Below are 27,558 nucleotides of genomic sequence, written 5' to 3' on the forward strand. Positions count from 1 at the left end.
ATCCTTTTTATAAACTGCATACAGTCTGCACAGCTAGACAACGGGAGGGGACAACTCAAGGTTTCATGAGCATCTAAAAATTATGAATTTCATGGCACATGAGGATGAATTCGAGATGGCATTCATTTCGTTGCCTTAGGTACCATATGTCTAATTCACACTCTCAAACACTTGTGTGCATGAACAACAAAAAGCATCAGTCATTTTTGCAAAAAATAAACAGATGGAATACAAAAAAAACCCAACACTTAAACTAGCGTAGATAGCTTTTAAAGTGATCTAGTTCAAGTAATAACTAACCTGAGACGTACTTTGCTCCGATTAACATTATCATGCTACTCATAATAAAAAAACCCAAAGGCAGACTACAGAAGATACTAGTGTCACCTGATGTCATCCAGGGGAGGGTGTTTCCAGTCAAGCAAATCAAAAGAGAAATATATACATAAATTGCAATATATGGGTTAAAAATCATATGAACAGCAAAAAGTAACAAATGTAGTGACAGTTGCAGAAAAACTAAAAAAGATTATGCATAACCCCCACAATAATTCAAAACAGGCTTTCAGTGTTAAGAGTTCAAATGCAAATTCCACTATCTAGGTTGAGCCCATTTCTAGTATTCTTCAATCTTAAATACTCCTAGCAGGCAGAAGACAAAATTTCAAAGCAAGAACTAAGGAAAACAACATTTCGCCTCCAGTGTTAAATCAGATAATCACTGAGGGTAAGTTTTGATAAACTTTTCACATAAACTAAAGAACCAGATCTACTTTTATTTTCAGCACGGCAGAATTTTCTATCCTTCAAAAGAAAATAAAGATATATAAGTAAAATATGCATCAAGCACTTGGGATTTTAGGATACATAATGGAGAGTTTAGATGTAAGGCTGCTAAATCACAATGGACAATACTGAAGTGAATATTGTTACTCATCCTGAGTTACCTATTTCCCTTCCAAACAGCCTTGACAGAATTGTTTGAATGACCATGGCGTTAAATAAAATACTTAAACCAACATATAGGATCGTAAAAGGAAAATTTTAGCTTTAGCTTTCAAGAATAAAGTAAAAGACTTCATGCAGCTTGAGGGCTGCAACTGTGGATTCTGGAGGGAGTTTACATTTTGAGGATTCTTTACTTAATACTTTTCATTCTAGTAGTTTTTCCAACAAAAGGCAAATGAAATGAAGATAAGGCCCGCAAATGATGTGTTGTAAGATGATCCTGGACTAAAAACCTATCCTGAAATAGTGCTGAAATATAGATTCAAATTAGAGATCCTAGAAGACTGCACATTTTATTTAATTCAAACCTGACAGAAGAAAAATCCCTCTACTTCAACAGAAAGTTCTTGTTCAGTCCCTCAAAAGTGTTTGTATATTCTCTGTGTGCGAACAATAGGTCTATGCAATTCTTCACTTTATAACTTCTTGCTCTTAGCCCTTGTGGGTCAAACAGATTTTGATGTGGCTATCAATCCCTCCTTCCTACACAGCAAATAATAAAGGCAAGATATTATAGCAAGAAAAATCACAGGATGAAACTTTTTGCCTTTGCAACATGAGGTTATAGTATAAGAAAGCTTATGAATTCCCTGCACTGTCTTTGAATTGTGCCGCATCTCTTCTTCTCGGTAAGATTTCTTCCTTTTCTAAATTAATGCCATTCTGCAAAACCTGCAGTTAGTCTTGATTTCATGTCGTCTGTTTTTAGAGCCCTACAGGATATTGCTTGTGCCTTCCCTTCAAAAGGAACACCTATCTGTCTATTTTACTACTTTGTTTCCACAGCACTTTTAAGTAATAATTTTTAAATCGTTGGAACAGTCCAGAGATGGTGTGAACAGAAAAGGTCACCAAACACCAGATTGGCTAACTCACCTAGGCTAACTGGCTAGTTAATAATACTTGAACTGCATTAATTTCTGATTTACCATTTGGAGGAGCTTCAGATGTCTCCCAGCCCATAGATTTCATCACAGCTTTCTTCCATCTGGCATAACGAAATTCGCTTTCTGAAATTGAGAAATCAGAAAACTGAAAAGCCTGTCAATGCATAGGAATACAACGACAAGTATTAAGAAGCAAACACTACAATATTAGCTTTCCACTCTTTTGCAAAGTATAGTTTGTCTGCACGGAACAAGTATTACAAAATGCTGTTTTGAATACAAAAAAAACCCAAAACAAAACAACTCAAAACTCCACAGTTATGCACAGTAAGAAGAAATAAACCATAAAAACAATTTGCTGCATGTTCACCAATGAGAAGATTTCTAGGTAGGACAACATGAAGCAATTGTTATTCATGTAGAAGCCCTTCGGTGTTGAAAATACTGCCCTGAAGTAGGGATTACAGAGTAATTATAATCAAAATAGTAAGACAACATTCTGTAACGAAAATAAAGAAATAATTGAAAAAACAAAAATGCATCTGTCTTGTGCATGGATTAATTATGTCAAGTACATGCTTTCCATCTCTAGAAGCATTTAAAAACTGATGAAAAAGTTAGTTAGCTAAGAACAACGATTAATGTAGGCTTTTTAAAGCCAAAAGAAAAGTCTCACAAAAATAGTCAGTCTGTCCTTTCTACATCTGTGAAAACTCACAAATGCACAGGAGCTTTAGGAGACATCTTTCTCAGTAAAAGCCTTTCAAGATTTCTTTGATTTTCATCGCTATAAATCAAAAGCTACTGACTGCAATTCCCAATGCCAAGCTTCTTTCAAAAAGAAGATAAAAACCCCAACACATTCCCCTGTGGAATTATGCTGTTTTAACCATTTTCTAATCTTACTAGTCAATAAATGGACAAAAGAGCAAGTGAAATGCACTTTAAACTAAACACTACAAAGTTGATTTTCAACATTTGTAAGGATATTTTTATACAGCTGGTTTTAGATCACTGTGTTAGACTGCAGCAAAGAAAAAACCCAATCTGTTGGACATCAAATACTAGGTCTGCAAGTTCTTAGATAATATGAAAGGGTTTTACCCTCTGGGTTGATCTGTGGTTCAAATCGTTCACATGTCACTGCTGTCAAATCTCCAGGATTCAGACTCCAAATTCCAACTCCTTCTGCAGCTCCTGCTGCCATAGCAGCTCCTAGAGCTGTTGTTTCAGGCATTGATGGCTTTACTGAAGTAAATCACAGAGAAGGCCATGATGATTTTTAATGAAAGTCACCTTGACGACATCAGAACTAAAGATTTACTTATATATCTAGAATGATACTTATTTTTGTATAATTGCTATATGCTTCCTTTAAATTTTCCAACTGCAAACCTCATTTTATTGCCATTCACATGGTTATGAGGCTAAGCTCACAAGTCTTTGCAATATCTCAGATCACTACTTCCTTCAAGGCTGAATCATGCAATGGCCCATTTTCATACTACATGCAGGGCTGCTGACCTCAACCATCAGTTTCCTTAGACTACTCCTGTTAATAATATACTATTTTTTTGTCTTCTCCCTCCCTCCTCAAAGCAGTGATCACTGGCTAAGTTACCAGTCTTGTTCCATGCTCTAGATATTGTATTATTAAAAGCATTTATATTTAGAAGAGGGATCTTAAAAGAGGCTACACACCTGCACTTACGAGCTTGTTTACCTTCCACAGATGATATAGATGATGATCCCACCCCCAAGATGTCAATGGTAAATCTGTTCCATTAACTCTAGAATTGTCTGCTTCTCTGCTTCAGGCAGAGGATCCTTTAAAATCTGATTTTATTGATCATAGCCTTTCATCTGCTAACTATGCATACGAATGGGTAGTATAAGCCTTGTGTATTACGTATTATTGAAGGCAAGCTATAGTATCTCTAGAATTAAAAACTTTCTGCTGAAGTGTCTCACGTTTATACGTAAGAGATATCACAACGTTTTTCTAAATAGTTTTCTAGAAGCTGCGTATTAAGCAAGATTATTACATTTATGCAGCAAATTATCAGTCTTCAGTATAGATGAAGATGCATAATGTCCTGATGTTACTCACTGACCCACTGCATCCTTAAGAATGCTAATGTATAGCTTACAATACTCAGCAACTCAGGATCTGCCACAGGTGTTAAAATATGTCTTCAGAACAATGCACCCTCTTCACTGACACTAAAATGCCCAGGTTTCATCTGAAGTCTTTAAAGAGCTTTAGTGTACCCTTCAAAAGCTAAAAAGCCTTTTTATTATTCTTGGGAGCTTTTGTGAAAGAAGTGTTACATGATCATTTCTAAAATGGCTGCTTTGCTGTTGGATCAGAATAAGGGTATTATAAGCTTTGATTTGCCTCAGAGAGGAACGCCACCATTTGGGTTTGTATTTCATATTATGCATGCCAAGAAAACTAGTTGCAAGATCCCCACTGCTGTTGTAACCTCTGTTCCCTTCTTCGTTGCTGCTGTGGGAGGAAACAGAGTGGATGATAATGTTTTGTGGGTCTTCTTTCACATTGTAAATGAAATCAAAGCCTTGTGAAGGCAAAGGGAACGAAAAAAGGCTACTTGCTATTTGCTGAAATGCAAGAGCAAAACAAGAGCAGTGGAAGTGCAAAGGTCTGATCTATCTCTGAGCAAAAGTCTCAGGGCCAACATGTTGCAGGACAGTGTTAATTTCACTGATTTTAAAATTGTTAGATGTTTAGAAATTCATATGACAATTTTGAAGTTCAACACCATCATAGTGCTATAATATTTCAACACATGAATTGTCAGTGATTCTCTGGGGAAGTGAACCTCAAAACTGGATGCAAGATCTAAATTTTTTTTTTCTGAAATGAACCCAAACGTTCTCAAGCAGTAGCAAAAGACCAGCAACAACAAACCAAGCCATCCAACTCGCCCTCATTAGCCATTACAAACCAATATTGTTTTCAGCTTTAAAAAGAAAATGGGAGTTGTAATTTCATCTTACCTACTGGAATACACAGAATATCTGATTGGAGTTGCATGAGGACTTTGTTATTGGTCATTCCTCCATCTACCTGTAACTGATTTAGTGGTATCCCACAGTCCTTGTTTATGGCATCTAAAATCTTAAGTAAGAGTAATATATGTTATGATTTAATTGCAAAGAAATCCATTATACCCTCTGAGTGTAAAATACTGATGAGTCATCATTTTCTGAAAAGTGTTAAAGCAGATAATTCCCCTCCCCTATAAATCAAGAGGGCAAAACAGACGTAGTGACAATACATTTTTGTTTAATATACAGCATATGCATTCTGTTTATTACAGAAATCCTAGTATAGGAGATGTTTCTCCTTTGATGCTCTATATCTAGCCTATGTGTTGCTTATATGGTCTGAGAAGAAGAATTTTGAAGAAAAGCTGGTAGCTACAACATTTATCACAGCTAACAAAGGAAGAAGTAATCCTAAGTGGAGTCTTTTACCTGACTACAATTTGTCTAGATACTTTCTCTAATTTGATGCACTAAAGAACTGAAAAATTAAAAAGTTTGAGGTGGCAACCTGGAAGACACTTCAACAGGAAATGCTGAACTGTTTTGAAAGAGCAGCCTCTTGAAATATTTTCAGTTAGTTGTTGAAAATTGAGAATTTTACATTTCACAAGACAGACTGCAAAAATAAACAGTGTAATTTTTTGTAAAATTATGTTTCTTTTGGGCACAGTGGATAGCTGAAAATAAATGAAAAGTGTTAAAGTGTTTGCAAGGGATAATTAACAAAGAGTGGAGTATTTAATTCACTGATACCTATCAATATGCTTTTAGAGGGTTTCCTAAAAATGTAAGATTTGTCTCAAACCTTAGCTACTGGTGACACCATGGCATTATCCTGCAAGTACCTATTAAAGGCGGAATAGTGGTTTTTCTAGGGTTTTGTAAAAGCAGCCAGTTAAGTGTCTCAGTTACATTTTTAAAAGTTAGTACATAACTTTTGTTGATAAAGTTAGGCATTAACTAGTGCAGAATGACTTTCTCTTTGTAATTTTTCAATTTATTTGAATAAAAAAGAGGTGTGCTTTTCTCAGCTTTAAATGACAAAGCAACATATAGACCCCAAAAAAGACCAAAACTACAACACATTCTGTGCTGTTCTGTAGTTCACAAAGTACCCAGTTATATGATCCTTACTGGGAAAAGTCAACAAAGTTTTTAAAAAAGAACAAAAAAATTGCAAGTTTGTAAGGTAGTAAAAACCATATAGAGAGGAGTTGTCCGGTAGATTCTACCTGTTCCCAGAAAGTCAGTCGGCAAGGTCCCTTAGCAGAAAATCTTTAAGTTAACTAAAAGAACTGCCACAGGGTAAATAATGGTTAAAAATTTGAAGGTAAGAGTAAAAGGACAGTTTTCATGGTGGCAGGATCTGTCCATGGGCCTGCACTGTTCAATATGTTAGAAATAACCTGGAAAAGAGGATTCATAGCAGAGCAGCAAAATTTGCTGGCAGTACTGAGCTAGTACTGCTCCCCACCACTTATTTCCTTCACATAGATAATTTTTCATTTGTCTGTGCTGATTTCACCTGCCTTTTTTACCATTCAGAACTTCAGCAGTGCCTCATAATCTCAGCTTTACATATACATACTGTGGGAGGCTCTGACTTTGTTTACCACTCTGTAAGAGCATGTTGGATCATCCTATGTGCTCAGTAGAGATTAAAAAAATGGAAAGAATGCTAGAAAACAGGAAGGGATGAAGGAACAAAAGAAATCATGATCATGTCACTGCTATCTCTACTGTACTGAGGTTGGACGAAGGGCAAGGTATCCAGGTATGTAAGTTTTGTCTAATGACAGCACTGTACAGCTCTTAGAACTGACAAATTGCCTATTTTTCCATAATGCCTTCTGGAGAAAAAACATAACAAGTGTCATCTGTCTGCAAAAGGAGGAAGGTTTTTGGATAACAAGGAACAGAAACTTGGAAGGATTGGATGGCACAATAAAACACGCAAAAACTCCAGTGAATGTGAAATTTGAGGGTTTTTTTGAGGGATATCGAAGACTTCCTTTTTAACTGGAATTAAAACAAAAGAACTTTGCTTCTGACAAGACGGAACTAACAATGTATCTTTGAAAAATGTACATATATTTTACCTGTGTCACTAGGACTTAATCTGTTAATTTAAGCATATCCAGAGACCTGATCAGGCACTCCTGTCACTGTGATAAAAACACACTGACTAAAGCATGAGGAAGTATCAGATCTATTTAGTTAACTTCACCCTCACTCAGTCTGAGAGCTTTATTCCCCTCCCTCCTTCCCCCAGCCACATGCCCTGTGTCTTGTTATGACATTCACTACACTCCTCCGTGACGCAGCTGAGGTCATTAATCCAGCAGAAAAATAGCCCAGCAAAAAGAGGGATAATTTTCCACTGGAAAGTTCATTGAGCTGTCACATGAGAGGGAATGGATGAGAGGAGGGACAAGGAAAGAGAGGAGCAGACAAAAAACTAGACTATCAGTTCAGTTCCCGGTAACTTTACCCTGACTTCTAGTACCAGAATTAGAGATACATCCTACTTCCAAGTTCCTTCATGACTTTCTGAGGATGCAGAGGCTGTTAGCACTGCTTCAAAAGCAGACATCTGGTTGAAACTTCTGGCTCTCTTTTTCCACGTAAGTACTTTTCACTTTATTCTATGTCACTGCAGAAACAGCAAGCTGCTTTCCTCCTCTCACACAGTTTTAGCTGTGTGTTAGTTTAAACCTCAGTATATTTAAATAATGGCAAACTAAAACCATGCAGTTTTTAATAAAATTTAATAAAAAAAACTTTAATAAAATTAAAGTTTGACTGTTACCCTTTGGGGTCTAGGGATTTCATTTTCTCCTGTATTTGTATGGAACACAGGGAGCGTAAATTGATAGTAGATGGCGATATAAAGATTCTAATGCTCAGAACATACTGATACCAACCCCTTTGATTTGGTTGGAGGACTCATTTCTTCTGTGAGAATTTAGGTTTACTGTTGCAGAATGCCTGCTAAGGCAATACAAGATGTCACAGGCAGGAAGTGAATCCAGATTTCCCTTGGTATGTTTGCTGCTGTCTTGCTTTAACTCATTTTTGTTCTTGTGTACCAGAAGCAACATAAGCCACCTCCACCACAGCAGACAATACACAATATAGTCTCCTACACTAATGCAACTTTTTAGTTATGGCACTGGCCTTGTCATTTTAATGTTTCTATGTTCTGCCTCTCAAAATATTTACAAAATATGTTCACCTTATTTTAACTGCTGATAAAAAGCAGCATTTCCACCCCAAAATAATGTACCACCAAACCATATCATTGTAGCTAAGCCCACAGGAACAATTTTTCAACATTAGCACCATGTAAAGAGAAGAATAGCATCCAAGTACTATATAAAGTATATGATTAAACTTCATTAAATCTTTTCAATCCTCTCTCTTCCTGAAGAGTTACAGTCCCTGTTAGCATACTATTTTACAATGAATTTAGGACCCTTTACCTCTCGTGTTTGAAAGCAGACCGCTTCTAGTGCAGCAAAGGCGATGTGGTTTTTATTTGTAAACTGAGTAAGGCCACAGATAATACTGTTGAAGAGAAAAAAAACCCACCCAAACAGTTAGGGCATACTTCTTTACCAGACATACACCGTTACATCAGACCTAGGCCTTCTAATTCGAAGCTCATTCAGCTCCATTGTATGAGGACTTCTTTTTAATATTAAAAATCTTGTTTCTCTTGAATCTAAACTCTCTCATCTCTGTTTTCTTGACAAACATTCTTTCAATCAATAAGACTGCCAGAAATTAAAATTTTATTGCCAATCTGCATGCAAATGGGTGCATATTCACCCATGCATACACAAACACACACACAAATTCTAGTCTTCCTTTAAGAAAAGGAAATGTATGATAGAAGCTGATTTTTCTTTAAAAAATAATATCACCTTTCACTAAAATCTTAATAAATTCTCTAGTGCTTTCAGTTCTTAAGGAAAAGCCCAGCTGGGTCAGTGCTGTGCTCTAAATGCTTAAAATTGTTTTCAGATCTATTCTTTTTTTCAGATTTTCAGTTGCTTCTGCACCTTCAAAGACATTTTTGGATGTGGAAATTATGCTACATCTAACCATGAGTAAATTGAGTTCTGTCAATCTACTCTAACCTGCAGAGCAAATAATCATCCTTTCATTCTATTTCAACATCTGAGGAATAGTAGCATACTACACAGTAATGCTGCTATATTTGGTGCTGGATACATGCAAATCCAAAGATATTAAAGGACATTTTTAGTTGTTGCCATTCCAAAGATCATCTTTTAACAGTTAAAATGTTAAGCATTGTGGTCTGAAAAACTGTAAAAACATCTAACTCAAAGATTTTTTTTCTTCCTTACATAAAAAAAAAATCTAAATTCTAAAGATGCAGCTACCTGAAACTTTGGGAACTAGATATTCTTTATTTTCTCACTTTAGAAAAGTTATTTTATATTTAAACTTCTTATGCTTCTGTGACTCCCATGGCATGTTGTGATTCCAGCAACAGTGGGCAAGCTCACAATATCAGAAAAGACAAATAGAAGGTTATTGTTTGAACTAGTAGTTCTAACTAGTACCAGGTAGTTAAGTGTTACCAACCAGGAAAGGGACTGGAAGGAGGGGAGAAAAGAGTGTTCAATAGGCTGGGAAGAAAGCTGGACATAAGGGTAAGGAGGCAGAGGAGAAGTGGGGAGGAATTAAGTAGCCTGTATCATTTGAGATAGTAAATGTATCAGCCATGGGAAACAAAAAAAATCTAATCAGCACTAAATTCTTCACTTTCTACTTTTGTTGCCTGATGGCTCACAGGTATGCAGACCTCCTTTTTCTCTTTAGTGAGATGAAAATCCTTTCAGAACCAGAAATGTGTGAAGAAAAAAAGCCGGCCCCATCAGTGGCAAGAATGATAGAACTATCTTGTACTTGTCGTCACAAACAACCCAAATGTTTTCCGTGCCCCCTGTCCCCTTTTGCTGGAGAAGGGGAGGAGAGGAGGGTGAGTAGCTGATGTAGCTAATCTTTCTTTTTCTCCCAGTAGCAGTTGCTGTTTTGAACAGATTAAATACGAGAAAGAAACACAATAGTTGCTTTGGGATACCACAGAGAATGATGTATCCAGACACACTGCAGAAATAAAAAGAACAATTTCACATACCTGGGAAGACTAGTGATAGTATTTGTAAAATCATTAAATTTCCCTGCAAATGCAGTGTTTAGTCATTTCCTTACCCCCTTGCACTGGGTTCCCAGTATGGTGCATACAGTCCTGAAAATGCTGGCACAAAGTAGCAGCCATAAGAAGTCCCCACTTCCGCAGCCAGTTTTTCTAATGCACACACACAAACAGTCTTCACTTAGCTTTTCACAACTGTACCAACACTTAAATATGACACTTAAAGGAGCTATTATTTAAATAGGGAAAATATTCAGAATATGTTAGGTAGCTACAAAAATAATCAAACCACATACAACTAGAAAATACAACTAACTCTGGCACTCTGCTCCTCATTAACTAGTTGTACATTTGCAACAATATGAATGACAGATGGGGCCCAGGGAGTTGTGGAAAATGTAAAATGTAAAATGAAAAATCAAAACCGAAACCCAAAATCGTGTACTCAACATTCTGACCTAGATTCTGTGAGGTTTTCAAAGGGTATCCTGTGCGTAAAGAATGCAACCTTCAAAGCAGTTCAAAAGGTCACACTTTACTTGCATTTAAGTCAAGGCAAGCAAGTGAAACTGGATCAAGACCAAAGGGAGTAAGAGCTAAATTCCCATTAATTTCAAATGGATTTAGAGTTCTAAACTCTCAGCTTATGTATATAATCACAAGGCCAGCTACAAGGAAATCTGAAGTTTCTTAATACATGAGTAATAACTTTGAATAGCTGAACTCCCCAATATTAAAATGCTTGTAATTTTAAAAATTATATTAAAACATCTAGAACTGCAAAGGAAGTAATGCTAATGTACAGCTCCTTCCTATAACAAGAAAGTAATTTTTTTACTGCTTTTGTAAATTTCTTCTGTTTGCATTGATCAGAGAAGCATAGCAATAGAGAAAAGAAGTAGGAAAACTTATTCAAAAAGTTCTTTTAAAATGGTACTTTCATACAGGCTCCAATTAAAAAAGGAGTAAAGGGAGAAGGAAGGACATATTCAAGGAAACAGGAGGAGATGATGAAGTCCCACATGACTTTAACAACACTGACAAGATTAAAGTTCTTGAAACGCAAACCTTCCAAAGGTCTAGTCAAACTTGCTAAGCCAAGAGGTACTGTAGCATTTCAACAGCTGGCTAATTCACATAATAGTAGTTTATATTCTTCTGTGTGATCTGCAAAGCTTTCTTAGAGAAAAACAGACTGACATTTTAAGCTTTTGCTTAATCTTTGAAGTTTTATGTAAAATTTGAATTCTAAATTTTTCCACCTTTGAAAAAAATATCAAATTATTAAAAATATGTAATGAACTGCTTTTTAATCCTAAATCTCATTAAAACAGACACTTTCAAACTGTTACACTTGCATGCTTCTGACATTTTCTCCTTTTTCAAAGTTCGATATATTCCTACTTTCTATAATGTTACACACCAGTTCAGCTCAAGCAGAAAACATCAGCTACCCAAATGCTGAAAGTTTACTGTATTCTTAGCCAAAACAGATTACCATCCTCCACAATTCCTTTAAAAGGCAGCTTTGCAAACTGAGGTCCCTAACTCAATGGATGTGAAGCCTTCTACATAAATTGTTGCATATGTAGGGCCTCAGTTTCTCATGTTTATGACAGGAATGAATATGTAGGTTTAGGATCAAATATGCTCTGGCTTCTGTAATAGAAACTGAAATACTCCTGGCTCTGGAAAATTCAATATTGTATGAAACCAGAAAATACACTGTTAGTATCTTCCTGAATATCTGCTTACTAGGGAAACTACTAAAAAGTAAAGATTGCAATAGAACAAAGCTGACAAAAGGTTTCAAAGACTGTATTTACATGCTGGATGAAATACATACATCAATGAACAGCGATTTTATGGACACAGAACAAATTGTTCAAACACAGCAAAACATACGCATCTTCCAGCTTTTCCTTGTTTGAATATTTTGAGCTTTCATTCAACATTAGAGACATCAAGACACTGGAAAAGAAAACTTAAAAAACTGAACAGCTCCAAATTGTGAATACTCACCAACTTCCTCTGAAGTCTTAACGATACCTAGATTGTCCCTCAGCCAACGAACAACAGCACCAGCTATTGCAACAGATCCCTGAAGGAAACAAAATCACTACAACATTAGGAGATAGCAGCTGGTAGCTTTGTATTCCTTTTTACAAGACTGGAGAGGACGGGTAGCTGCAGCCTCCAACTGCAGGCTTACAGTCACAGCTTAAAGCACTCCCAAGAATGCTCACAACCAAGCCACAGGTTTCTTGGCAGCTGGAGACATGCCATGTAAAAATGACAGCCTGGTACGCAGGCTCCACATAGAAAAGATGCAAATTGCATGATTTCTTTTATGGGCGAAAGTTACCATGATATTTCCTAAGCAGTCTTGTCTCTCTAACTTAGGTCTCCTCCTGAATATATAAATATGAGGTTCGGTAGCCTCAGCCTTCTTTTTCCAACAAATTAAGGTTTTCATGCTTTCATTTAAAAAAACAAGACTGGTTATGTCTTATCTATAGAGAGTATAAATACAAATGCCCAGACAGACAGAAAACTTAGGCACTTGCATTTGCCAGCAAAGTTGCTCTGTTGCCTCAGCAAATGGCCCTGAACGGCTCCATCATATCATAGATGAATGGCATGGCTCCCATCTCACTCCAAAAGTCCAAATGGACTTCTGCACAAGACAGTCTCAAGTCTAACTAGACTAAGCTTCAAGTAAAATGGGAGCAGCATTATATTTTCATTCAAAGCCATTGCTAGAAGAAGCAGGGGTGTTTTGTAACCAGCTAGCTATTACAGTTACAAGATAGGGGTTTGATTAAAAGAAAAGGCTGAATCAACATTTTTTTCCTCTCTGGAAGGTATCTTAACCAGAAGATTGTAGATAACTCTAGCATGCACACAGGAGAAAGGACACAGTATCTTCTGTTGAAGACATTTCTTCAGACAGTATCATTAAAGACTTGGAGATGAGGAAGAAGCAAAGGACACATGCATGTGTTTCAGCATGCAGAAATAAAAATCACTCTCAAGGCAGTTCCAGTTCTTGGTTTAGGAACATGGGTTAAAAATAAAACAAACCTCTCACATACCCACACATAATGAAAACCCCAAAGTTTGCCCGAACATGGCAAATGCAAGATCAACTTTCCTTAGGGAAGGAAAAGGAAATGAACACAGCCTCCCTCAACCTAGCAATGTACTGTAAGCCACTAACTATTCTCCCCGTGAAGAAAATCCTTTGTGTTGTCTTTGTCTGTTTCACATGAAAAACATAGACTCTCTGCAAATGATAGTGGCAGAGAATTCAGTATGCGTGTTTTGAGAAGAACTATTAGATCAAGCCCCCTAAGCAACATAGATGGAAAAATAATCATTCTGTTCTTCCCGATGAAAACTTTGGTGCCAAATAGGTGCTCAGCTGATCTGTGCTTCAGAAGCAGAGCTGTAAAACAATGAACCCTGAAGTTAAAGTAAAAATCCAATTTCCTACAGAATTTGGATGCCCTCAGAGTTGTGTGGAGAACTGAGGAACTAAATTCTGGAATTAGGCACCTAAGTCTTAGTAAATAAAGTAAGTTCGAATTGTTAGAGGATTCTTGTCCCAGAAATTTGATTTAGATTTTTAAAAGATAGAAGTAAAATCCATTATAATGAAATAAAACCCAAGGACATTTAGTTATGACTTTTATTGTAAGAGGATAACTGACACACTAGTACTTTTTTCCCTTTTTTAAACCCAAATTTAGTATAATTTTTTTCTGTTTTATTTATTTATAACTTTTATTAAAGATCTGAAAGACTGTGTAACAGAAAAAATAGCCATCATTTTAGCCATCATGCCCTGCCAATATAAATGATGCAATGTGGAAATATTTTTGTTAGATTATGTGATAGATTGGAGATAGGGATAACCAAAACCACACATAAGCCTTGAGGCACAGAAAGCTATTTTGATTTCCATGTAACTGAAGAGAACATAAGGATACTAGAAAACAGAAGTAAACAAGAACATGTATCACCACAAAAAGGAAGAAATTAGTGGACTTACCTCTAGTGCATAACAAACAGGTTTGTCTCTGCCCAGTTTGTAAGCTATTGTGGTTAGAAGACCATGCTCAGAGAACACAGACTAAATGGGGAAAGGGAAAAGAAAAGGTAAAGCATGAATGGAGGCAGAAAATACTTAAATAAAAATTTTCCAATTATAATAAACAAGACACAAAACCTTCACTGGGAAAAAAATTAAATCTGGAAAGTTTAAACAAAGTAAATTGTCAGTCACTCTAAATAAACATCTAAGATAAAACCCTCAGGTCGCTGGGGATAATTCTCGTTTCCACAAGCTGTCTCTGATCTTTCCAGCCTCCTTATAGCAAGGAACTGGGGGTCTTTAGAAGGACATGTGAATGAGAAGGAAGCCAAAGGTTTTTATTATTTATTCAACTACAACTACAAAGAAACAATGCGAGAAAACGAAGGGAAAAAATACGATAGCCAAGACAAGGAGAAAAGCATGTGGTTAAGTAACAAAACACTCAGCACTTCTGGGTGAGGCTAAGAAACATATACAAAGAAAGAGCAAGGAACTTGCTATGAAAAGTTCTTTTTGGAAACTTAAGGAGCTAGGAAATGGAGTCTTACTGAAGCACCTTGAACAAATGATTACTTTCTATTCTTTCAAATTTCAGTATGCGCTTTTCCTTATCTCTAGCAATAATTGTTGATAATAAGTTTAAGAAAGTCTAACATATGGTCGTACCCAAGAACTTAAAAAATAAAGATTGTAAAAAAAAAAAGGGAACAACTGAAAAATGCAACTGACCTTCTGACCTGTATTGCACAGCAAGAAACATCCTGTTCCATACCTAGCATGAAAGCAAAGGAAGTTAAAACCAGGACGTTTAAAGGATAACTTGTTACTGCAATTCATGAATCCATGACTCCCCTGCAGAGAATCAAGACACCACATTTTGCCCCTTGAAGGTTATTTTACCATTAACTGATGATAAAATCATCCTCAAGAAGTTGATTTAAATGCAGCCTGCAGCTGAAAAATCTAGTCCCACACCTTTTGTCCTGGTTATTTCTTGTATAATACTTGATCAATGAGCAGATATGGCTGAAAACTAAGTGTGAATTCCTCTTTGGTGGCAGTGTTTACCTACTTCAATTTAAGCTGATTATGAAAGCTACTTTATAAAATAAATATTTCACAATATTAAATTCAAGCTTTTAAAGGGGGAAATTTAAAAAACTTTGTTCCTGTCACAAAGAGGATTTTCTTTAAATGTATTCAGTTCAAAAATTTCTACAAATGGGATGTTTGTCATTCGAAGACCACATCACATATATGTGTGCATACACACACATATAAGGACACAGTTTAATAAAAGGAGTACAAAATACACAAATAGGTTAAAAAACCCTCACTTTTACCTTTTAGTTTTGCTGGCAGGTTTTTTTTAAAGGTCTCTTGTGTTATAGAAGTATTTCCTATAATAAGACTTTGTGACAATATTACTTAGAACCATGTTTGTTTTACTAAAATACAAGGCCACTAACCATTAAAAAAGATAAAGTGAAGGTTAATTAGCAACAAGTATAGATTAATGTGTAATTAAATCTGTGAAAGTCCCATACTGTGTATGTACCTACATGCTCAGTTAGGTAGAGCGCTTTTCCTCAAATGAATGTTTGATTACACCAGTTGCCTGATTTAACTGATCAGCTATTTTAACAAGGGACACTAAGAGGCTGAGAAATAGAAAAAAAACAAATGTAAAATTCTCCACACTCAGCTAGACACAGAAGCAAAACGAAGCACTGCAACTGAAATGAACCTTTCCCATCTAGCTGTGGGTTTTTTGTCATGCAAGTCTATGCAATTTAACTCACACAGCCTGTGTTTGTTTAACTTTAGGTCACAATTTAAATGATGCTGCAACTGTTTTAATTTGTGTTTTGGACAATTTTAATATTAAAAACCTCCTGTCACACAAGAGAGATTTCCTCACAGTGACTTTATTCCAAAATATACCTCAAAAACCACGTAACTTTAATATCTCCACTATTTTATATAAAAGTCAGGACACTGCTTACTTTGTAGGTCAACACAGTCAAAAGGTAGATCTGTAGTTATGTGGTAACTACAAAAGCATTTGGCAGTTAGCTTGAAAGAACATAATACTAAATTCAAAACAGAACAGTGTGTTTATCTTACAACTTTCATAATAACTTACGTATTTTTTGCCTGCCCATCTTGAAAACACATTTGCCCAACAAGAGCAGCAGACTGGTCACCCAAGCACTGAAAATAGATATTTTTTTTTAGCAAATGTCTGCATATGAATCACATTCATGAAAAAGGAATATGAACAGATATATTTAATTACAACTCTAATCTATTAGGACCATGCAGTTAATTGAAAGTGAGGAAAAATCTACAGAAACAACCCGTGCTTTTTACTACTCTTCCCTTCATAAGAACTGCAAATGAAATGTGTTACGCTACTTCTGGTGAACAATTTAAAGAAATCAAAATTAAAATTTACTATCTTTATGTATCTTGTTTTGGAAAAAGCTGAGAATCTGACCAACCATCTGACCATTTCTGCATTACGTATATACTGAACTCCTTTTATATATAAAGCAGAGCTTGCTTCCATTTTGTTATGTGACTCATTTACTTAGAGATCCTAAGTTTCCCACAGCACTACACATATGCATTAAAGCTGTCAGCTGTATTTCCACAGTCAGACCTTAACTTAATGAAGAATCCAGTCAATTAATAATTCAACTTCAAAAGTTTACTTCAGGTTTAACATGAAGTGAAAAACCATCAACTTAGTTTGTAGCAGGATTCACCCATCTTAAAGCTCTTTCCCGTGAAGATATGTTCATGCAGTATCAGGTTCTCATGTCAGAATCTGTGCTGAAGTAGGACTTACCCCAGAAATTGGTACCCCTGTCAAAGCTCCAGATTTCTGAGTCACAAAAAGAGAAAGAAAAGCTCCAAATTAGCTTTCCATGACTACAATTTAAGGCAATGAAAAAGAAGCTAAACTTGTAATGCTCAAATGAAAACAAAGAAGGATCACATAAGCAACATGGTTCAGTTCAGGTGTACATTGGACTTCAGTTTAATGCAGCTCATGCCTAAAACACTAAAAAATAGAGAGCAAGAAATTTACAGGTATACTTTATGACACCTCAACAGTTCTTAACATAAATTTTGTTGAAATCATAGTGTACAGAAAATAAGGTTCAGTGTAATCTGTGCAGTGTCAACTGTAAAATGCAAAAGTGCAAAATAGTGAAGTGACTAGAAAAAAATGTGATTGTGATGATACACTAAGCAAAGACACATGCCTCATTTTAAGATACAGCGTTTTAAGTCTCATATAGAATTTCTTCCAAACACTACTGTGTAGTTTTTCAGTTGCATTCTCTCAATAGATATCAGAAGAAACTTATATCCTGACAATTTTTACTTCTTTCTTTAAATTGTTTCTTTGTGCAATTGTGAAAATGCATTTTCAGTGAAGCCATGCAAGTGCATTTCCAATCTGAATCTTTTTTCTTTAATCCTCATTTGAATTAACTCGTTTTAAGATAACTGAGTTTATAAATGCACTAAAACCCCTTGCATGAATCTGATGTTTTCACTATAATATAATGAATATTTGTAGACAAAATGGCCGGCTTTTCTCATTTATAAAATGAGACAGCCAACATCTATTAGCCAGTAGCTGTATTTTTTACTTCACTATAGAAACAAATATTCAACAGCATACAAATGCATACATCAAGATCACATTTTAGAAACAACTTTGGCACGAACTCTAATTGTATTATCTCAAATTTGGAAATACCTGCCAAATTTATTTGGTCTAGAAAGTGTGCTTTTACGAATCCTTAAACCAATGGAAATGCACAGCATCTGAACAGAATGGATAAGATATAGGTGGTCAGCCTAATGGAAGCCTCTACTCACCAGGCTAGGACAGATTTTCTACAGTCAGCAAAAGGAAGAAAAAGAAAAAAAAAAAATGGAAGGAAGGGGGAAGAGAAACAGAAGTTCACATTTAAAGTGACCAGCTACTCTGTTTCAGTTGTCAGGTAGTATCTTTTTCCATTTATCTCACTCATTCAGCTTAACACAACTCACTCTCATCCTTTCTTCACATGAATAAAACTCAACAATGACTTCTAGAGGAATGTCCATTAACAGATTAGCAAAAATATTTACATTTCAGGCAAGTTACAGTTATATTTTAAGTAAAAAATGTCATAATTTGTCTTCATTAAAACATGCCTCTATGTTCTTAGTAAAACAATAGGGCAAACTACCAGGAAAAAGAATGCAAAATCACAACATCCAGTTTATCAGATTCTGAATCTAATAAATTAGTTGCCACTGTATCAGAAGAGTTGGTAGTACATCAAAGTAAACTTGAAACCTCAGCCTCATGATAACAATTAATGATTTACTCCTAAGTAATATTCAGAGCTGCACTAGAAGCAGTGTGCTTAAAAAGACATCACAATATTCCAAAATACTATTTTTACTAAATGCTATGTAAATATACCAGCAAGAGAAGTTTATTTTTCAAAAAGAAGGGAATCTAAGGTGTCACTTCTGATTGTCCAGTTCACAGAAAATTACTAATCTTGCCTTCAGTTATGTAGAAATAAGACATTACACATCTTGTCCAGCCTTCTTAGATCATGAAGACTTTCATAGCAACTTTCATCTTTTCTTTTTAATCATAAAAGAATTTAAAATATTGTATTCTAAGAACAACAATCTTAGTATTTTAATCTACTGATTATACACTACATTCTGATGGCTAGGTTCTAAATCAATAAGTAACTGTAACAAAAAATCAAATTTTTATCCTTATCAAAAACCTCTCCCATCTTGTTTTGTCTATTTGACACTTAAAAGAGAAAACAACAAACATTCAACTTAATATAATTTTATGCAACAGTAGATAATGACATACTAATCATAAATCAAAAAATACTGGTCTAGAAAAAGCCATTAGTTTTCATCAATGGAAATTCTGTCAAAACTATATTGATATAGTTATATTTTTACAAGATTAACTTCACACACACACACAAGAAAACATACCATCAGGCCATAAATCTCAGAGGAGCTTCGTACTTTTGGGAGTATTTCCATAGGAATATCAAAGAACCTGAACACAATACAAAATAATTCATATTTATGGTCAGTGCTAAATCAGAAAGCATTTTTGCATTTATTCTCTTAAGTAAGTTTAAGCTGTAAAGAAAAAAACCCCACTATAACAGGAACTTTGCTTTCTAGAGTTTAATCCATCATTATGTGTTTTTCCACTTGTTACAGTATGTGACACTGAATTATGGAGTAAAACAGCATATATTTTAATATTTTGAAGACATCTCCAACTCTTTCATCTGGGAAGTCACTCACCTTCCAACAATATCTTTATAATATTGTTGTTCATAAATTTAAATTTAAATATAAAATAGAGACACTAGCATTGCAACAGCCTTACAAATTTGATTAAAGAATAAAGAAACTATTAAATGTCATTGTTTCCATGAACCACCTACAGAAAAAATCTGCTACTTTTAATTAATCCAGACAGTTGTAATTTGGACATCTGGAGAATGATGAGTCTTAATTACCAGTGTTAACAGTAAATACAAAAGTAATTGCTGATCTTATTCTATGTAAGAAATCTTACTATAAAATAAGTTTCTTCACACATCACTTACAGAATCTATTTAACTAACAATATTACTGAAAAACTGAGCTTACTGGCAGAGCTCAGGATCCCATTCCAAGGAATGAATGTTGAACAACATTGTTCTGCTGGCATTGGTTACATCTGTACAGTGAACACCTCCATTCTTTCCACCTGTCAAACTCTGAAAAAAAAAATATATCAATAGTATTCGCCAAGAAAAGACATAGGTTTACTTCAACTAATTACAAAAAAATTTTCTAAATTCACAAAGCTTTCAGCTTGGGACTGGGGACTCTGATATTTCTGCAACAACTAAAGTGGCAGACCTGTTATAGTGAAACAAAGGCATGAGAGAGCTAGTAAGGGTACAACAGTACCTCCTGGATTCTTATATTGCAAAGGTGGCTAATACACTTTTCTAAAGTTCAAGATTTTTCCAAAAGCATGAGCAAAATTTTACAGCAGCCTATAAATGGTAATAGTGATACAAGGACAGTAAAAGTTTATCTTGTAAGGAACTTTAATGGAATTTCTTAGTGGCTTCTATTGACATCACTGTGTGACCAGTGGGCATTATGTATCACAGTACTTTGCACAGGAATTTGCATGGTATGGAAATTAATTTTAAAAAGAGTGATAATAAACTCACAAATACATACCCATATAAGCCATGAATCAATAGTCCCAAACATAGCTCTTCCATCATCAACTGCTTGCCTAATCTCTTCCACATTATCCAAAAGCCATCGAAGTTTCACTGCACTAAAATAAGTACTAAGTGGAAGACCAGTCCTAAACTGTCAAAATAAAAGAAAACCAAGTAATTTAAACACCATGCAAGTATCTTTTCCATGAATACTGTAATTTTATATAAAAATGGTGACAGTAAGTGAAAAAACAAAGACACAAAACTCAGAGAAATTATACAAACTTGTTATTTAAAAAGTACTAAGCATACAATACATAAGTCTGAAAATATGAAAAACAAATGAGTGCATTAATGGACAAAGATCAAAGCTGATCTAAATGCAGTTCAAAGACCATTTACGTGGAAATAGTTGTTTGCAGAAGTCCTGTCTTATCTAGGATATCTCCATATGACCAGACAGCATGTAATGACAACAAAATGAGCAGTACAACACAGTAAAGATGGGATTTGTATTCTACTAGAACTTAAAAATCAAGTAAGTGTATATGGTTTTTGACATCCATTTCCTACCTATAGGAAAGCATATAATATATAGAATATGTATAAAGTCAGTCAAGGACAATATAAATCAAAGAATTATGACACCTTTTTGCAAGTATTTATTTTCCAAATTGTTATATATATCCTCATATTAAAAAAAAAAAGAATTTGCTCTTTATAAATTATCTTCCCAGTTCTTAATAAATTGATTGCAATTAATTTTAATAGTATGGAATAAGTTGAAAAAGGATAATGTATTTCACATCAATATGTTATTTTCCAAACAGTTTATTTCTATTTGCTCTTAATTTTTTTGTGTGTGGTGTACTTATCATTGGATAGGTAGCATGTGATTAAGTTTCACTAACGATTACTCATTTAACTTCTCTAGTGAGATATGTAAGGAGTGTTAACCACATATTTTGAGGAAAATAAACATTCTCCAGTCTCAGATGGGTGTATAGTATGATGCACTTTTTTTATTATTTGACAAGCTAAGAAGGGACTGGAAGCTACAGCTGACTGACTTTGGTTTGGGGAATTTTAAGCACACATCTCCAAAAACATTATACACTGTAGCAATAAGAGTCCATCTACTATTTAAGTGTTCTGTAATATCTCTTACCTTAAAAAAGGCTTTGTTTTTTCCTGGAATTCTTTTAAGAAGCCGCTCAACTGTTGACTGTGTTCTCAAGTCAAGCCACACTAAAAAACATGAATAAAATTAACTGATCAACTCATTTAATACACAAAAAGTGACATGTACAAGCTTCTACAAAACTAGAGCTCTTGCCAGTAAATTCTTGTCTTTATTTTTAGATTTTCATGTAGTTGAAAGAATATTGTATTGCCATTGTATTTTAAATGCACTGTTGTAAAAATTAAAAACGTTTAGATAAACTCATTTGATTTAGAAGAACAAATGATCTGAGAAATCAAACAGGATTTTCCACACAATAGGATATATACTTTATCAGAACATAAGCAAATGACTAATACTACTTTGTTTACAGCAGATGACTGTCATTAAACTAAGAGGTTGAAACAAATACCAGGTTGATTATTTACTATTCCTGTGAAAACTTTGAACTGCCAGAGTTATCAAGGTACAGCTGGGCTTAAGATAAAGCTGTTAACATGTATTTGAATATAGAAGAGTCCTGTTTTTTCAGTGATACTATGCAAAGCTAAATCTGGCACTTGACATGGCCTAAAAGAACAAATCTAGACAAGTACCATTTCTCAGCTGACATAATCTGAAAAGCTGAGGTAAGTTAAAAATAAAACTTCAAATCAAAAAAGTATTCATTAAACCTAGTAACGGGTTTTTCCTTTAAAGTAAAATCAAAAGCATCCTGAAAATTTATTAAGCTCCTTCATTTAAAAGGAGGTGATTTGGCATAAGTCAAGGGCTTCATTCCATGTCAAGGATGTACAAATCCCCTCAGGAACACTGCTTTTTATTAAAAGCCCATAAAGCGATTTATTAACTATTAAGTAATAATTTTAACAGAATAGGGTTTTTTTAATTGCACTGGTGTATACAAACACACAACTTATGACACAGATATCAAAAAATCAAAGAAATTAGTAGGCTAGGCCACAATGAGATCTGCATGGGAAACTAGGAAAGCATTTCTCTACAACACACTCATTTTACAATACTGCATATTCAGGAAGTATAGTTGTTACCAATAGCATTATAAAGAGGTTCTCCAGTTGTCTTGTCCCAAACCACTGTTGTTTCCCTCTGATTGCTGACTCCAATGGCTTCAGGACAAAATAGAAAGAAGCAATCTTTTCAGAAGGTTTCTTTTCCTCTTTTGGGGGGTGAGGGAGGAAAGGGAGAGGTGGAGAGGAGGGAGGAACAGGTAAGGAGAAGAGGAAAGTCATGGGAAACAAAAAGCTTCCAATTTTTAATGTTATAATCTAGAAATATTACTTCTAAAAACTCATCATTCGACTTCTGCTGCTTAACCTATGTGCTCTAAGTCTCCCTCTTTTTTTTTTGCCACAGAGACAGCAACAACACTGACAGGGGAACTAGCTTCTCCCAATAAGTCCTAATTTAAATTTCAGAATGTCTTTATTCATCACTTGCCTCTATGATTTTGCAAGATTAGGTTAAGTCTACTTTGTAGATTCTGCATTGCTAATACACACAAAGTACTTATTTTCTCATTATTCCTCCCAAACAAACTGGTCTCAGTTCCAATTTAACATTTTCTCTGAGCACAGCACATGCTGCCACCTTTCTATTTATTGACTTAAAAACTAGAGAATCTGACTTGCTCAACCATGAGTATGTTAAAGCCCTCAGTTACCCTTAAGTACTAGGAATACCTTTTATGTTAGTGATGTCTATGTTCAGTTGTTGCAGTTTCTCACAGGCCCTTTCGACACATTCATGGACAGACTTTAGTATTTCCTTTGGATCTTGTTCCACCCATCTTTAACAAACAGTAAACACCAGTTAATAAAAAGACAAAAAAATTACATTTAGGGAAAAAAAGAAATTCTAGTCTGAAAAATCAGCTGAGCATTTTGACACAATCATAACCACAAAGTATGTTTTACATATCCAGAAAAAGTGTAATGAATTTCAAACATCTTTTAAACAGTAAGCTGTATTTTCACAACAAAACCATCTGCAGAAAACAAAGTATTTTGTTTTGTTTATTCCATACAGAGGGCTTTGGCAGCAAATGGTAGGTTAGTTAGGAACAAACAAACAAACAAAAACACCTCAGAGAACAAACTAAGAAATTTCTATGGACTAAGCTGAAGATCATGATTAAATTGTAAAAATGACCAGCTTCACCACTTTAAATGAAACTTTAAGTCTTGTTTAAATTTGAGCTTTAAGCCTTAAAGCTTAAACTTTAAATATGTTAATGAGCAATCAGAGTAAAACACTAAGTATTTTTAGCACATGTAACTCAGAGCAGATACCAGACATCCAATGCGAGTTTTTTTATGCCATTTTTCCTACCACACAGTCTTTTATAGCAGATACTATGTTCTTAATAATTATTAATCAACTTCAGTTTTGATCATTCATAGATAAAATACATAAGCTCTACCAAAATGTACACAAATAAAAAACCACAGAAAATTCATACCCTTCTTTAGGGAATTTCTGCTGTATCTCAACTTGATGGTGACTCAAGAGCTCTGCTGTTTTTGCATTAAAAACCTGCAAATAAATTACACATTGGATTTTTCTATGAACACAGAAGATTAAACAACAATAAATTAACATTTTTTCTTTTGAACAAATACAGTGCCATGACAATTGATAGTAATTTTCTATCACCAACCCAAATATCCATATAGCCTGGGTTCAGATACATGAATTTTTGTAATTAAAGTAAGCAAATAAAATTTTGGTAAGCTTTGCTGTCAATTATAACTGCTTTTTTTTCTTGATAGATTGGGAAAGAACCACATTTCTTCTTGTGGAGAGTGTAGAAATTAAACTAATGATGCATTTTAGAACATCCTTTTTTTTCTTGATAGATTGGGAAAGAACCACATTTTTTCTTGTGGAGAGTGTAGAAATTAAACTAATGATGCATTTTAGAACATCCTCTCAGTAAAATACCCACTGCTAGTCATAATAACATTTCTTTAGTTCCCGCTCTGATAGTCTAATGCCAGAACTACGCCTTGTCTTGGGTTAGCTCACTTTTAGGAAGAGCAATTTTAAGAGACAATCACATATAGTTTAGAAACCACAGAAAGGACCAAACTGTGAAGAAAGGAAAAGCACCTAGGCAGAACCCAGTTTGTTTCAAAACAAACTACAAATACAGAGCTCATGAACAATCTGACAAGAAAAGAACATCACTGCAGCAACACAATGCATTAAAAGATAGAAGAACATGCAGAAAAGTGACTTAGATTTGGATATACTACAATAAAAAACAGCAGAGTAGAGAATCCTGAGGACTATACTAATGGCTGTTCTTAAGGAATCACAACTTAGAGGCCCTGCCTTGCAGTAGCAGCTCAGCTAGAATACATAACAATCTTCATTAACCATCAGTGGCCTGTTTCCAAAAGTAATCCACTGTGGCCAAGCTAAGATGACACCCAGTAAAACATTCAACTTAATTGTACAATGAGTAAGCCAGCATAACTGAGTGGGAAATGATGACTTTCCTGTGAAAATGGCTCGCTCTCACTAGCACCGTGCAGAATCTTGTGCTTGAAGAACATTCAGGCACCTAGAAAGTAAAGTCTAACAGCACTCAGGTGAACTGCAGAACATGCCAGTAGGATGCACCTTCCTATCTTTTTATGGCAAGCAGAGGAGGGTCAGATTTAGAAACCACTCTCATGCTAGGGGTCCAAAATTCCATTATACTCATCCACTCTCTAGGATACAATGGAATCTTTTCTAGACTTTCTTGATAATGTTCTCTTCTCATTCTACAAATTCTAGGAATTTCTTTTAAAGCTTTTAATCCATAAACTCTTGATTTCTCTGAAACTATTAGAACAAATCTGACAAAAAGCAGATGAAGTTCTGATTCTCCAGTTTCTTCGAAACCTTGAAGTCCATCTTTAGAGTGAAACTTTGAAGTTTAAAAACATTCTAGTTATATATTAGAATCATAGAATAATTCAGGCTGAAAAGAACCTTGAGAGATCTCTAGTACAACCTCCTGCTCAAAGCAGGGTCAGCTATGAGATTAGACCAGGTTGCTCAATGACTATTTCTAGGCAGGTCTTTCTGAAAACCTCCAAGGATGGAAACAGCACAACCCCTCTGGAATATACTGAAAGCTCATTTTTCCCCTCCACTGCCCAGAAAAGAAGTCTTAAAAAGGTACATGTTTGTCTTTTTCTGTTATCAGTTGGAAAAATTACATAGAAAAAGCACCACTGTATTCTCTTTACCGTACTTACTTATTTGTGTTTCATTGACGAGCTCAGTCTTGCCATGAAGCTATCCTAATGAAAGGGTAAACTGTCAGTACTACATGCTTGGAATGAACTAGTATAATGGGACATGGGTTTTAAGACACTATGCAAGATAGTTAATAGGAGAGATTAAGGTTTGCATGTATGCAAGCAAGGTTTTTTTTACTTGAAATTGCCTTTCTGCCAAAAGCACAGTAACATTTACTAGGTTTTTATAATAAAGATAGAAAGATAGAAGACTTTTTATTCAACCTGTATATATCTGACCTACTAACAATGTTAAATATCATTTGGTAATCATTCACCATTGCATAAGGATTCCTACCCTTAGCAGGAAGTAAATATAGATTCAATTAGACAAGGTCATTTATTGAACCTGGTGTGTGTGACCTGCAGATAATAAAGGGTGAAACTCTAGCACAGCAAGGCTTTTTACCTCCTTCTAAGCAAGCTGTTCTGCTGGCAATAAATTCTCAACAGAAGCAATGCAATGCTACATATACATAGATTTTTCATGCCCATAGAGAAGAACTAGGTAAACATGCTCTCCTAATCCATCACAAAACCACAAGCTTCTGACACTTTGAACAAAAGCAGCAGACACTCCTCAGGGCAAGGGATTAAAAAGTTTCACTGAGAACAATACCATGTTCTACAGTGATAAATAGAAATTCTGATACAGGAAAGGATGCCAAACATAAATGAACCATTACATTTAAATCTAGAAGATGAGAAACAAAGTAGGGCATAAATAGAAAAAGTAAGACCTCCCCTCCTTTCCTGCCCACCCCTCAAAAAAACCTTGTTGCCAAAGAAACCCCAAAACAGTTTCTCTCTGACAGTGATTAGAAAGAGAAATAGGAGACAGTAAGTATGAGTAATTTAGATAAGGTCAATACATTCCTGCTGAAACAGGCTTGAAGCATATTTCTGTCACTGCTTCCTTCCTTTCATACTCATTAAGAACTATTTCCAGTTTATGATACTGATCTCTCACTTTTTGTAGGGTGGGAAAAAAAACCAGCCAAAGTCAGTTTTGCCCTAATTGTATCATCAATAGCCACAAAAGAATTGTCCAGGCTATTTGGACATGTAGAGCTATCTTGAACAGAGATGATTTGATGAAAGACAGTGAAAACCACCAGATATGTACTTAATTCTCTGGTGAAAGATTAAAGAAAAGGAATAAATAACACCCTCCTTCCACTCCCAACAAATTATCATACAAAGAATTAGAGCTTGGGCTTTGAATCTCAGAGTGAAGGACAGAAGAAAGACCTACTTACCTACACTGTATGTAAGCAAGCAGACAAGCACAAGGGTCGATCACTTGACTCAAGTTCTCTATAGGGTCTCTAATACAATACATGATATCATATGAAGGGGTGCAAACAGTTACATAGTATTATATTGAGTCTTTATTGTCTTAGTGGAAAAGAATTCAGATCAATCAGTTGTAAAAATTTTCAAAGAATGAAAAGAAATATGAGACAAACAGAAACATGAGGCTCATGGAAGTGATGCAAGAAGCTGCACAGC

At 35.1% G+C, this 27,558-nt stretch overlaps 1 protein-coding gene across 2 annotated transcripts in view; it reads right to left on the minus strand.

Moving 5' to 3' along the window:
• Positions 1–295: 295 nt before the first annotated feature.
• GK (glycerol kinase) overlaps positions 296–27,558 on the minus strand; it is a gene marked incomplete at both ends in the record, with an annotated part of 32,044 nt that continues 4,781 nt past the window's right edge. The window contains 18 exons of one of the 2 annotated variants that reach the window (XM_082007457.1): positions 296–387; positions 1,938–2,018; positions 3,000–3,143; positions 4,917–5,037; positions 8,450–8,534; positions 10,212–10,308; positions 12,178–12,256; positions 14,210–14,290; positions 14,984–15,026; positions 16,401–16,468; positions 17,109–17,144; positions 19,298–19,364; positions 19,973–20,082; positions 20,561–20,698; positions 21,716–21,795; positions 22,783–22,860; positions 23,434–23,540; positions 24,213–24,286. In XM_082007457.1, coding sequence (XP_081863583.1) covers positions 296–387; positions 1,938–2,018; positions 3,000–3,143; positions 4,917–5,037; positions 8,450–8,534; positions 10,212–10,308; positions 12,178–12,256; positions 14,210–14,290; positions 14,984–15,026; positions 16,401–16,468; positions 17,109–17,144; positions 19,298–19,364; positions 19,973–20,082; positions 20,561–20,698; positions 21,716–21,795; positions 22,783–22,860; positions 23,434–23,540; positions 24,213–24,286 — 1,581 coding nt within the window. Of the gene's footprint in view, positions 388–1,937; positions 2,019–2,999; positions 3,144–4,916; positions 5,038–8,449; positions 8,535–10,211; positions 10,309–12,177; positions 12,257–14,209; positions 14,291–14,983; positions 15,027–16,400; positions 16,469–17,108; positions 17,145–19,279; positions 19,365–19,972; positions 20,083–20,560; positions 20,699–21,715; positions 21,796–22,782; positions 22,861–23,433; positions 23,541–24,212; positions 24,287–27,558 lie in introns of both variants that reach the window. The other variant, XM_082007456.1, reaches the window with a different exon arrangement.

This window comes from Phaethon aethereus, assembly GCF_964289735.1.
Source record: "Phaethon aethereus genome assembly, chromosome: 1".
In the NCBI taxonomy this organism is placed as follows: Eukaryota; Metazoa; Chordata; class Aves; order Phaethontiformes; family Phaethontidae; genus Phaethon; species Phaethon aethereus.